This window comes from Eurosta solidaginis, chromosome 4, assembly GCF_040869045.1.
Source record: "Eurosta solidaginis isolate ZX-2024a chromosome 4, ASM4086904v1, whole genome shotgun sequence".
Classification (NCBI taxonomy): Eukaryota; Metazoa; Arthropoda; class Insecta; order Diptera; family Tephritidae; genus Eurosta; species Eurosta solidaginis.
In genome coordinates, this window is record NC_090322.1 from 195,725,004 (window position 1) to 195,737,170 (window position 12,167).

A 12,167-nucleotide genomic window follows, 5' to 3' on the forward strand; every position below is an offset into this window, starting at 1 on the left:
TGTAGCGACAAAGACAAACACCATAGCAGTTCATCCTCCAGTAGCAAGGATAAGCACCGCGATAAAGACAAAGATGGCAGCAAGCATAGTTCCAGTTCCAGTTCAAGCCACCGGGATAAGGACCGCGACAAGGACAAGGATAAACATAAATCATCATCATCATCTAGCTCTAGTCATCATAAGAGCTCTTCAAAGGATAAGGAAAAAAGGGATAAGGATCGCGATCGTAAAGAGAGCAGTAGCTCGTCTAGCAAAGTTAAGGACAAGGATAAAGACAAACAACGTCATCACAAATCGTCGTCATCATCCAGTTCACGTGATAAGGACAAGGATAAGGATCGTCATCGTAGCTCATCGTCTTCGAAACACAAACATTCCAGCTCGAGTTCTTCGAAATCTTTATCATCAAGTGGTGATAAAGCCAAATTAACCGATGGAGAATTTATAAAACCCGAACCCATTTCACAACCTTCAACAGCTGCACCTTCGAATGGTTACAATACAGATTTTGTTGCACTCAAACCAGAGCCCGTTGGAAATGAACTTATGGATGACTCAAATACTGGTTTTGAAAATAGAAGCCAACCTAAAGATGGCTATGAAGAGAAGCCGAATTTTAAGGTCGAAGAAAGTAATATAAATATTTCACAAGCCAGTTCATGTGATTATTCAATGTCACAATTTAAAGAAGATGAACCAGATTTTATTGTGAAGGAAGAGGCAGAGGTTAGTGGCGAGGAAGAACCGGAACAAAACACGGCTGAATGCGAAGAGGACGATGATGAAGATATTCCATTGGCCAAACGAAAAGCAAATACTCAAGTACGTGATCCACTTGATGATGATGTAGATGATGAAGAGGATATACCATTGGCGAAGCGTAAAATTAAAACGGATATTGAGGAAGACGATGATGAGGATGTGCCATTGTTGGCACGTAAGAAGGTTAAGAAAGAAGCATCATCTGGCAAGTCTAAAAATAAAAAGAAACGTATCAAGGAAGAGTACGAAGAAGACGATTACGAAGAGAGCAAACCGAAAAATAAGAAGACTAAAAAGGTAAACAACATAAAATTAATAAATCAATTATCCTCCATCGTTATATTAATCTACATACAGGTCGAGGTAAAGCAAGAAACTGCTTCTCCTGCAAAGCGCAAGAAAAAACAAGATGAAGAAGAAGAAGAGGTGTGGAGATGGTGAGTAATAGGCTGTGTTTTGATAATATAATAAGTTCATATAAATGCGAGGTACCAGTTTGTACTCTTTGCGATTCTAATGTCCAATCAGGCAGGCAAATGATAATTGCCTTTTACACAGTTTTAAGGAGTTTAGACTAATTTATTTTATAATATATACGACATGAAAATGTTGAAGCAGTTTTCAATACCCTTCACTTTGGATATAAGACATGAATTACGCAAACGTACAAACTGGTCCCTTATTAATATAAACTTAATTTCAACACAATTTTCACAGTCGAATTGCTTTGTCTTTATTACAAGTAGTGTTTAGCCTGCTGTAAGTTTCTATCCTTAGTTTATGGCGAATATTCGCCCAGCCACCCATCAACATGGCTTTCGCTCAAAACGCCATGAACACTCAGATAAATAACGGACTAAATCGCGGCACTCGTCCTGTCAAAACCTTTTAGCAAGAGTCTAAAAATGAACCGCAAATTATCTGAAAGGTCGACAAGCGTCGCCTCAATTTAGGAACGAAATCTCAAAAACGAAATCTAAGAAAATTAACCAGGTGGTGTCCTATACACGCTTCTTTTAATCTGTTTTCTGTCTCCATATCAAAGCTCCCTTCGCCATCAGAAGGAGTTACAATCATTTCCTTGCCGACGACTGTACTATTATGGCCACGGGACCTGGCCCTTCAATTTATGAACTAGTTTCTAAAATAAACAGTTGTCACACCGGTATTTCTAGTTTCTTCGTCTCGCTTAACCTGGCATTATCACCGATGAAATCCATGGCAAGAGAAACGCATACTGCCCAGGGAAACGCGAGTCACTCTACCTATCCAGAATCAACCCCGACATGCAAAATGTATGCCCCGCTTGCAATGTGTCCCCACATGACACCAACCATCTCTTTAATTGTAATGTGGAACCAACGAAGGCTTTGGGGGTGTTATCGATGTGAATGGCCCCTTGCCTGATACAGATCCGGTACGCTCCGGTAACACAGCACCATTAAGGTGCTAGCCCGACCATCTCGGGAACGATATATATGGCCACATTAAACCTCCCTCCCCACCCCCAAGTTCCATGAGGAGCTTGGGGTCGCCAGAGCCTCTGCTGTTAATGAAACAGGATTCTCCACGGATAGGTGGGGTTGACAATTGGGGTTGGAGAAGCTATGTATTGCGCTGGCAACCTGAAAAGGTTGCGCTACACAATCCCTTGAATCTGGTATTTTAGTCGCCTCTTACGACAGGCATACCTACCGCGGGCATATTCTAACCCCCTAACCCGCTGGGGTTCAGATATTCTGTTAATAAGGCTGTATCTGATCGAAGTCGTTAACAAAGTCGTATCTCAGGATACCGGTTAAAACTGAAAAGATTTCGTTGTTCTCAAAAAAGCTTTGAATTTGACTTAATTTCAAGTGTGAAAAGACATAAAACTAAATTGAATTCATATATCTTCTGTTAAAGGTTTTTTATTTCAATTAAAACCTTTTAAAATATACATTTTATATTAAACCTTTGGCGCTAAATGCAGAATCAGATCGGATGGATAGTCTTTGTGTTGTTGTTGTAGCAGTGCTTCGACCCATCCAATAGGTGTGACCGATCACAAATTGTCATCAATATCCTCTAACGGGTGTCCAAGGACACTTGCTGTTTAAACAGGGGAGGACCATAATGAGAGGGGTGTTATAGGCGTTGGTTTCACATTACAATTGAAGAGATGGTTGGTGTCATGTGGGGACACGTTACAAGCAGGACATATTGTTTGTATGTCGGGGTTGATTCTGGATAGGTAAGAGTTTAACCTGTTACAGTATCCAGATCGAAGCTGAGCTAGAGTGACTCGCGTTTCCCTAGGGAATGTGCGTTCCTCTTCTGAGAGTTTAGGGTATTGTTCTTTGAGTACAGGATTCAGGGCATTTCCTGGCATAGAGGTCCGACGCCTGTTTGTGCAGTTCACGGAGGGCCTGCTTGTGTTTTTGGCTTCATACGGCTGTGTTCTCAGGCCATTTAATTTCTTGTGTAAGTGGTGCATTCTGAGTGATATAAAGGCGAATTGCCCATGTTATTTCCGATTATCAAGTTTCAAAGGTAACGCAACCTAATTGTTTCTACGTTGCTATAAAATATCGATTAATCGAAACTAAAAAGCGTTCACGTCTAGATAACATCAAAACAATTGTAAAAAGTCGATTTAAATCTTACCTCGTGCTCTTCCTCGCCCTTCCTCTTTTTCATGTGGAACTTAGCAGGTGCCTTTTTGCCCGTACCATACTTTTCCATTTTTGCCAGCTGCTTTCTGCTATCCACCAGTAGCCGCCTTGCACCCCTTCTTGACACTTCCGGCACCACACTCAGCATCAGCAAGTTCTTCTGGAGCCGCTTTACGCTTATTAACTGTTTTAGCACCGCCTCCTGTACCGCTGCTACCCTCTTCCTGTGGTTGATCTTCATCTGTGAAGCTACCCTGTACAAAAATGGATCTCATTACCAACTATATTCGCAACGGAAATTTTTCAATCACTGCTCGACTGCTGTTGTTGTTCTTGTAGCGATAAGGTTACTACCCGAAGGCTTTGGGGAGTGTTGTCGATGTGATGGTCCTTTCCCGGATACAGATCCGGTACGCTCCGATAACACAGCACCATTAGGGTGCTAGCCCGACCATCTCGGGCCCGATTTATATGCCCACACTAAACCTTCAGGCCATCCCTCCCACCCCACAAGAACAAAATGAAGAACTAGAAAAAGACGGGTGGTGAAGTTTTGGCTTCTTAGCTTTTTCAGTCTCCATTTTAATCGGTCTTTCTGAAAATTTTAAAGAAGTGTGGTAAATTAACAACCAAGCATTGATAAAAGAGTCGTCGTTAAGGAACTTTCTTGTACCCTTGTTTAATTTTCGTTTTACCAATACTTGGGGACATTGTGAATGATGACTAAGTGTGATATCTTCTGCATAAACGTCAAAATTCCAAAGTGATTGGATCACCTGATTTGTAAATGACTTCGCTGTCTCATTCTGTATCTCTTTCTATCACCCGCTGAAGATAGGCGCCGCCATATTGAACAGCCTGTCAAAACGCTGAAAAGTAGCCATATTGAACAGCCTGTCAGGCAGTTGACAGATAAGATAACACACTTACGGCTGAATTCTGTAATTCGGTCTCATCTCAAGTCTCTAAATTTGAGATTTTCCTTTAGAGACAATTTTTGTGACTTGTGATGATTTCGGTATTCAGTAAACGAAAGTCACAAAAACAATTCACCATATCAACGAAATTCACCAAAATGACAATTTACTCATACATTGAACAAATAATATAGCATTGCATTTGCCGTTCACAATTTTTATAGAAAATCCCAAAGTGTGTAGGTTCGAATCTCAGCGGCTCCACATAGAGTTCGATGTTTTTTTAAAGTATTTTCTGTTTTTTAATTTTTTCTATGCTTATTTTAATTTGAGGAATAAAAAAAATATATTTAAAGCGTTTTTCGCAAATAATTTTCATACTTTTTCTGAAATTTTCACTTTTGTGATCTGCCCCGGCCCATCTCACAAATTAGTGATTGCTTTTATGAGGCTGGAGACGCGAGACAGCTTACAGAATGGCAAATTGTCTCAAAAGTGATTTTCACCCCAAATAGTCTAATAGTGACTAGAGACGGCTTACTGAATTCAGCTGTTAGTCATCATTCACAATGCTTGGGGAGGGTTTCAACTGATAATGTAGACAAAGAGGATAAATATAATAAGAGCCGTCACTCGTTATTTTTTAGGCATTTACTCGATGTAAACTGTGAGGTAGTCGCTACTTTTGTTTTATGAGGGACATTTTTGAATTGCCTTCCATTTATCCATGCGGTGTTGTCACTTTATGCAAACGTGTTTTTGGAAAGAGATTTAAATAATTAATTAAATACAGTTGAAAAAATAAACACAAATACCCCATGAAAATTTATAGAAGACATTTATAAACATCTCGCCCAAAAAAAAAGTAGCGACTACCTCACAGTTTACATCGAGTAAATGCCTAAAAAATAACGAGTGACGACGGCTCTTATTATATTTATCCTCTTTGATTTAGACCACCGTGGTGTGATGGTAGCGTGCTCCGCCTATCACACCGTATGCCCTGGGTTCAACTCCCGGGCAAAGCAACATCAAAATTTTAGAAATAAGATTTTTCAATTAGAAGAAAATTTTTCTAAGCGGGGTCGCCCCTCGGCAGTGTCTGGCAAGCGCTCCGATTGTATTTCTGCCATGAAAAGCTCTCAGTGCAAACTCATCTGCCTTGCAGATGCCGTTCGGAGTCGGCATAAAACATGTAGGTCCCGTCCGGCCAATTTGTAGGGAAAAATCAAGAGGAGCACGACGCAAATTGGAAGAGAAGCTCGGCCTTAGATCTCTTCGGAGGTTATCGCGCCTTACATTTATTTTTTTTTTTTTTTCTTTGATTTAGATCAAATAGCTGATTTACCTAAGCACAATAGTGGGACGCATGTAACCGTATAAATGCCTTATAAAGTGTGTAAACGTATAAATTTATCTAGTGCGTAAACGAGCTGTCAAATTTTGTATGAAAAATCACTTACACAATTTGTATAAATTTACGCGCATATTTGATTGTGTAATCGCGGTAAACTCAAAGGAATGCAACCTTGCAGACATTACAGCAGGCATTTTCATCAGAAATCTCCAACATCAACAAATAAAGGCGTTTTAGTTTTGATTTTTTACTTAATCTTGGCATTTTTTAATTAGTATAACAATCAAACAAATTTTATTTGGCAATAATACAGCTGATAAACAATCAAGTTTATCAAGAGTATTACTAGGTGCGTTCATATAACAGCGTGTGTAAATGGATATAATTTTACACCTTATAAGTTTATATGCTTTCATGAGTTCCCCTATTAAAACAGCAACACAGCTGATTAAATACCCTAAAACTGCAAACTAAAGTTGGAGTTCCACTGTTGTAGTGTTAACCTACAAAAAAAAAACACTTTGATAGCCACAGCAAATGACACAAGTGTCAAATGATGTATTGTGAGGTTAGGGTCGCTTGCTGTCATTTGACATAAGCATACATTTTTTTTGTGTTGTGTGTCAAGTTTGCGTAATGAATTGAATGCATCGCTGTTATTTGATGGCGAAGGTAATGAATGTGTTTATATCAGCTGGTGGAAAATATTTTGCCTTCGTCATAAGCAGTGATCTATCAAATGCTTTAATTCGTCGCTTATACACTACAATCACAAGTGTAGCTGCGGCAAGGGCACATGCATATGGTTGTGCCCAATGCGCCACTACATCAACCTTTCGTAATATAAAACATAAAAAAGAAAACATTGCTTTTCCTAATGAAACTTTCAGGTGGGAAGAAGAGAAGCGTGAAGACGGTGTTAAATGGAACACTTTGGAGCACAAGGGTCCTGTATTTGCACCACCTTATGAACGTTGTCCGAAAAATGTGCGTTTCTTCTATGATGGCAAACCGCTCGATTTATCTGAAGAGACTGAAGAGGCAGCCACATTTTATGCCAAAATGTTAAATCACGATTACTGCACAAAAAATGTCTTCAACGACAATTTCTTCAAAGATTTTCGTAAGACTATGATATCGAAGGAGCGTGAAATAATAAAAGATTTCAAGAAATGCAATTTTGAAGAAATGTTCCAATATTTTACTGCTGAATCGGAGAAACGTAAAAATGCAACTAAAGAGGAAAAGCTAGCCAAGAAATTGGAGAATGAAGCTTTAATTAAGGAGTATGGCACATGTCTCATTGATGGTCACAAAGAGAAGATTGGTAATTTCAAATTGGAACCTCCCGGTTTGTTTCGTGGCCGTGGTGAACATCCTAAAATGGGTATGATCAAACGTCGTATACAAGCTGAAGATGTGTCAATAAATTGTGGTAAAGAAGCAAAGGTGCCACCACCACCACCAGGACACCGTTGGAAAGAAGTACGTCACGATAACACAGTCACTTGGCTAGCTTCATGGATTGAAAATGTACAAGGACAGGTGAAATATATTATGTTGAATCCATCGTCAAAGTTAAAGGGTGAAAAGGATCATATAAAATATGAAACAGCACGTCGTTTAGCTAAATCCATTGATAAAATACGTGCCACATATCGTGATGAATGGAAATCCAAAGAGATGCGTGTACGACAACGAGCAGTTGCATTATATTTCATAGATAAATTGGCGCTAAGAGCTGGTAACGAAAAGGACGAAGATCAAGCGGATACTGTTGGTTGTTGCTCGCTACGTGTCGAACATGTTAAATTGAAAAAACAGTTGAATGGTAAAGAGAATGTGGTCATATTTGATTTCCTTGGTAAAGATTCTATACGTTATTACAACGAGGTTGAAGTTGAGAAACGAGTTTACAAAAACCTAGAACTTTTCCTGGAAAACAAAAAGGAAGGAGATGATTTGTTTGATCGTCTTAATACGCAAGTGCTTAATGAACATTTAAAAGAGCTTATGGAAGGTAGGTGGAGTTTGATAATAAGCAATTGACAAATAAATATGTGCATGGATGATGGTTTTATGTCACAATACTGGACTTTAAAATTTTAAATACCTTTGTTGCGATATATAAATTTTGAGATACCTTTATCCATACATTTCTCTAAACCCGTATGTAGAATTATAATTTTCTTTTTCATTTATTGACAGGACTCACTGCCAAAGTTTTCCGTACCTACAATGCCTCTATTACGTTACAAAATCAATTGAATTTACTTACCGAAGAGAGTATGTCGCCTGCGGAAAAATTACTTGCCTACAATCGTGCTAATCGTGCAGTAGCTATATTATGTAACCATCAACGTTCAGTGCCAAAAGGGCATGAGAAATCGATGGAGAATTTAAAAGAGAAAATACGTCAGAAGCGTGAGCTAATTGAAGACGCTGAGTCAGAGTATCATGTAAGTTTGCAATTGTGTTGATGTTTATGCTACTTATAACAGGAAGTCTCATAGCTTGAAGAAAATGTAGGGTTTCGTTTCGATTTGCTTAAATTTTCCAATAAATGTTGTTTACCTGTAATGAATGTGTGTGGGTTAAAATTACTAAAACTATCGTTGTGATATCCACTAAATATAATTTTTTTAAATGCATAAGAAAAGCGAAGTATATTAAAAAAATTACAGAAAAAGTAATATCAACAACGATAACTCTCCCCAAAGCTTTCGAGGAGTGTTAAAACAACCCAAAATAGAGGTCGCGATATAGATAAGCGATATAGCATTATTTTGTGATCCATTTGAGTTTAATAATAATAATAACAATAATGCGCACGTTCGGATTAGAGGCACTAATGCAAGCACTAATCTAATTGTTGCTGACCGCTACAAATGACTTCATCTGTCCTTTTCGCCATCCCTCTCTGAAGATGATATCAAAGATTGCGTGGCTAAGCAAATCGTTTTGGATAAAACTTCATTATCTTTACTAAGCTGGTAAAAAAAGATGCCGTACTCTCATCGTTGCATAGGGTTAATTTCAAGTTGCCACTGAGTCCTCCTTTGAAAAATTATTACGCCCGGAAATCTGGCCAACAAATGTTACAGTGAAACCTTTTCAGAATTTTCGAAAGTCTGCGAAAACTATCGCGGACGTAGCAAGTACCAACCACACGCTCATTAATAATGACAATAGCACTAGCGCTATAAATAATAAGTTGTTAAGTATTTATTTTCAAAACATCTCGGGAATGCGTGCAAAAGATAGTGACGTATTTTTAACATCGTCTCGCTGTGAGTTTGATGTTTATGTTATTGTGGAAACATGGTTGAACAGCAACTTCGGGGCTGTTGAATTCTTCGATCCTAACATCTATAATACATATCGAAAAGATAGAGACGCAAATAAAACAAATTGCTTAAGAGGTGGAGGCGTTTTAATTGCGGTGAATCGGATGTTCCGTTCTTTTTCAGTCCATTTAGAAAATGATGATTCTCTCCTCGACCAGTTGTGCATCTTTGGAAGTCTCGGTAAATTATTCATTTTTACTTCTTACATTCCACCTTCCAGCCCCTACTCTTTGTATGCTGCTCATATAAACAATATTGTGAATGTTTATGAGAACAACGAAGCGTGTCATTTTTGTATTTTGGGTGATTTTAACCTCAAAAAAATTGTATGGTCAAATTTACTTTATAATGGTATCTTAACACAAACAAGGGTGAATAGCTCGCACGAAATAAATTTTATAGATAGTATTTTCAGTATTAACTTAACCCAAATTAATTAATTTTACAATGAGCTTGTTAAAATTTTAGACCTTATCTTTGTAGATGAAAACTTGATTTTTAATGTTTCGGAGGTCACTAATATGCAGGTGCGATATACACCATGCCCCACTCTCCTTAACTCTGGATTTTTTTAATTTTGTTTCAGGCCCGAATATAATCTCCAATGCAAAGTTTGATTTTCGTGCCGCCGATTTTAATACTTTAAATGAAAAAAATTTGGATTCAAATTGGAATTCAATTTTCACCTCTAAAGCGTAGCGGAATGTTACGATGCCTTTCTTCTTAATATACTCGAAATTTTCTCTGATAAGCTGCCCTTACTTCCCGCGAGAATTCATAAACTTCCGTGGTATACGAAAAATTTAAAAAAGCTTAAGAATCTTAGAAATAAACATTTTAAGTTCTATAAAGTTTCGAAGGATGTCTTTCATGAAGAAAAATATATTTATTATAGTAAAAGCTTTAAAGTCCTTGAAAAATTTTTATACAAGCAATATATTTCTCGGTATGAAGTAGAGATGAAGGAACCCCCTAAGGCGTTCTGGAGATATATACGATCTAAAAAAGTTGGTTCTAATATCCCAAATTGTATGTCGTACGGCGGTATACCTTCTGAGAGCTTATTGGATACTGTTAATCTTTGCCGCCGATGTCGAACAAATGGTTGACTTCGGATCCATGTTATTCTCAGAGGAAGACGTTATGAAAGGCATCCTAGCTCAAGAAACGTGAATAAAAAGCAATAATGGCGGGCTTTCGTCGGTTATTCTAAAGTTATATTTTAAATTTTTCCCTAGCAAGAGGTGATTTTGTTGATAGGTGGATAATTGCCCCGATTTCTCCTATCTTTAAATGAGGCAACAAAAATATAGTAACTAACTACAGACCCATCTCTAAACTGTATACTTGCTCGAAGCTCTTTTAAAAAGTGGTAAAAGAGATGCTGTCCTTTGCAATAAAAGGATCCATAGATGAGTATCAACACGGGTTTCTCAGTGGTCGCTCCACAGTTACGAACCTAGCCTCATTTTTGCATTTCGTGGTTCAAAAATGGACATCAAGTTGATGTTGTATATACTGACTTCGCGAAGGCATTTGATACCGTCACCCACATCATACTATTGCGTAAGCTTGAGCTATTGGGTTTCCATTCTACCTTTTTACGTTTGATTGGGTCCTATCTCACTATTAGAAACTCATTCGTCGAAATTGAGAATATCAAGTCTTATTCATTCATTGCCACATCTGTGGTACCTCAGGGTAGTATTCTCGGGCCAATTTTATTTCTTCTTTTTATAAATGATATAGGAACCTGTTTTAGGAGTTCAAAATACCTGCTCTACGCAGATGATCTAAATAGATTAACTAATTGGTGCATTATAAATAATCTACGCCTTAATATAAAGAAATGTTTCTTTATAACGCTTTCGAAAACCTCAATACGATTAATACCGCGTATTACATTTCTGATGATAATCTCTCTAGCGTCAGGGAATTCGTTGATCTTGGAGTAATGTTTGACTCTGGTTTTACCTTCGCGAATCATATTAGCTCTATTCTACCTAAAGCCTATTCTAATTTGGCTTTCCTGTGGCGATATGGGCGAGCTTTCAAAGATCCATACACCAGAAAAATTTTATATAATTCTTTAGTTTACTCAAAGCTGGAATATGCTTCCATAATTTGGAACCCAATTTATTCCTCTCATTCTCAGACTGGAAAGAGTACAGAAAATTTCACTCGACTCGCACTCCAACCGCTTAATTTTTTAGAACCATTACGTTCTTACCGCGCCCGCTGTGCCCTCATAAACAGGAAGTCGCTTGCGGCCAGACGTTATATACAATATCCGCTGTTTGTGTTGCCGGGTTGCCTTCCCGGAACTACTAGCGCAAATTGGTTTCAATGTCCCGAGAAGAACCCTTCGTGCCCAATATCCGTTCCATGTGAAAGTTATCGGAGCTAATTATCACAATTTTGATACTATCTCTAGGGCCCTCAATGAATACAATAGGATCTTTTTTAGCTTTGAGCTTGACTTCGCACTCCCGAGAGCGTCTTTTAGCGCTAAACTTTACTCGTATTATGTATACAATAAATTTATTAGCATTTAAGTTTTTTTAATGTAAATATAGTCTGTAAGATTAATGAAATCATAGACTAATAAATGAAATTAAATAATTACTATATTTTAAGGATCTTAAAAAAGCTGCTAAGCGTGGATCTGTCAAAGAGCGCGTTATGGCTGACAAGAAAATTAAGCAATTGGAACGACTTAAGGAGCAATTGAAAAAATTAGAACTACAAGAGACTGACAGGGATGAGAATAAAACAATTGCTTTGGGCACATCTAAGCTGAATTACCTTGATCCACGTATCACTGTCGCTTGGTGGGTATTTTAATTAACAAGTACTGCATGTATGTATATATAAAAAATATAAAAAAAGTCGAATAAAATGCTAATAATAATTACTATGTATATTAGTTTTGCCGGGAGAGAAAAAAATAAAAGAAAAAAAAAATTTAAAAAAATAGAAACAAAAATAATTTGGAAAAAATAATATGGGTAAAACAAAAAAAAAGTAAAAAAAAAGAATAATAATAAATTAATAAAAAAGTAATGTAATGAAAAATGCTATTACAATTAAAAAAATAACAAATGTACGAGTATAAAAATCCCTAGAAATA

The 12,167-nt window shown here is 37.5% G+C and overlaps 2 protein-coding genes across 3 annotated transcripts in view; one reads left to right on the forward strand and one right to left on the reverse strand.

Moving 5' to 3' along the window:
• Top1 (topoisomerase 1) overlaps positions 1-12,167 on the forward strand; it is a 73,637-nt gene that overhangs the window by 58,350 nt on the left and 3,120 nt on the right. Inside the window, exons 3-7 of one of the 2 annotated variants that reach the window (XM_067784489.1) lie at positions 6-1,059; positions 1,120-1,199; positions 6,581-7,710; positions 7,899-8,149; positions 11,675-11,868. In XM_067784489.1, coding sequence (XP_067640590.1) covers positions 6-1,059; positions 1,120-1,199; positions 6,581-7,710; positions 7,899-8,149; positions 11,675-11,868 — 2,709 coding nt within the window. Of the gene's footprint in view, positions 1-5; positions 1,200-6,580; positions 7,711-7,898; positions 8,150-11,674; positions 11,869-12,167 lie in introns of both variants that reach the window. The other variant, XM_067784488.1, reaches the window with a different exon arrangement.
• The window catches only part of Ocrl (Oculocerebrorenal syndrome of Lowe), a 32,937-nt gene continuing 24,196 nt past the window's right edge, over positions 3,427-12,167 (reverse strand). The window contains exon 11 of the mRNA XM_067784492.1: positions 3,427-3,670. The gene's annotated coding sequence lies outside the window, so the exon portion shown is untranslated. The remainder of the gene's footprint in view (positions 3,671-12,167) is intronic.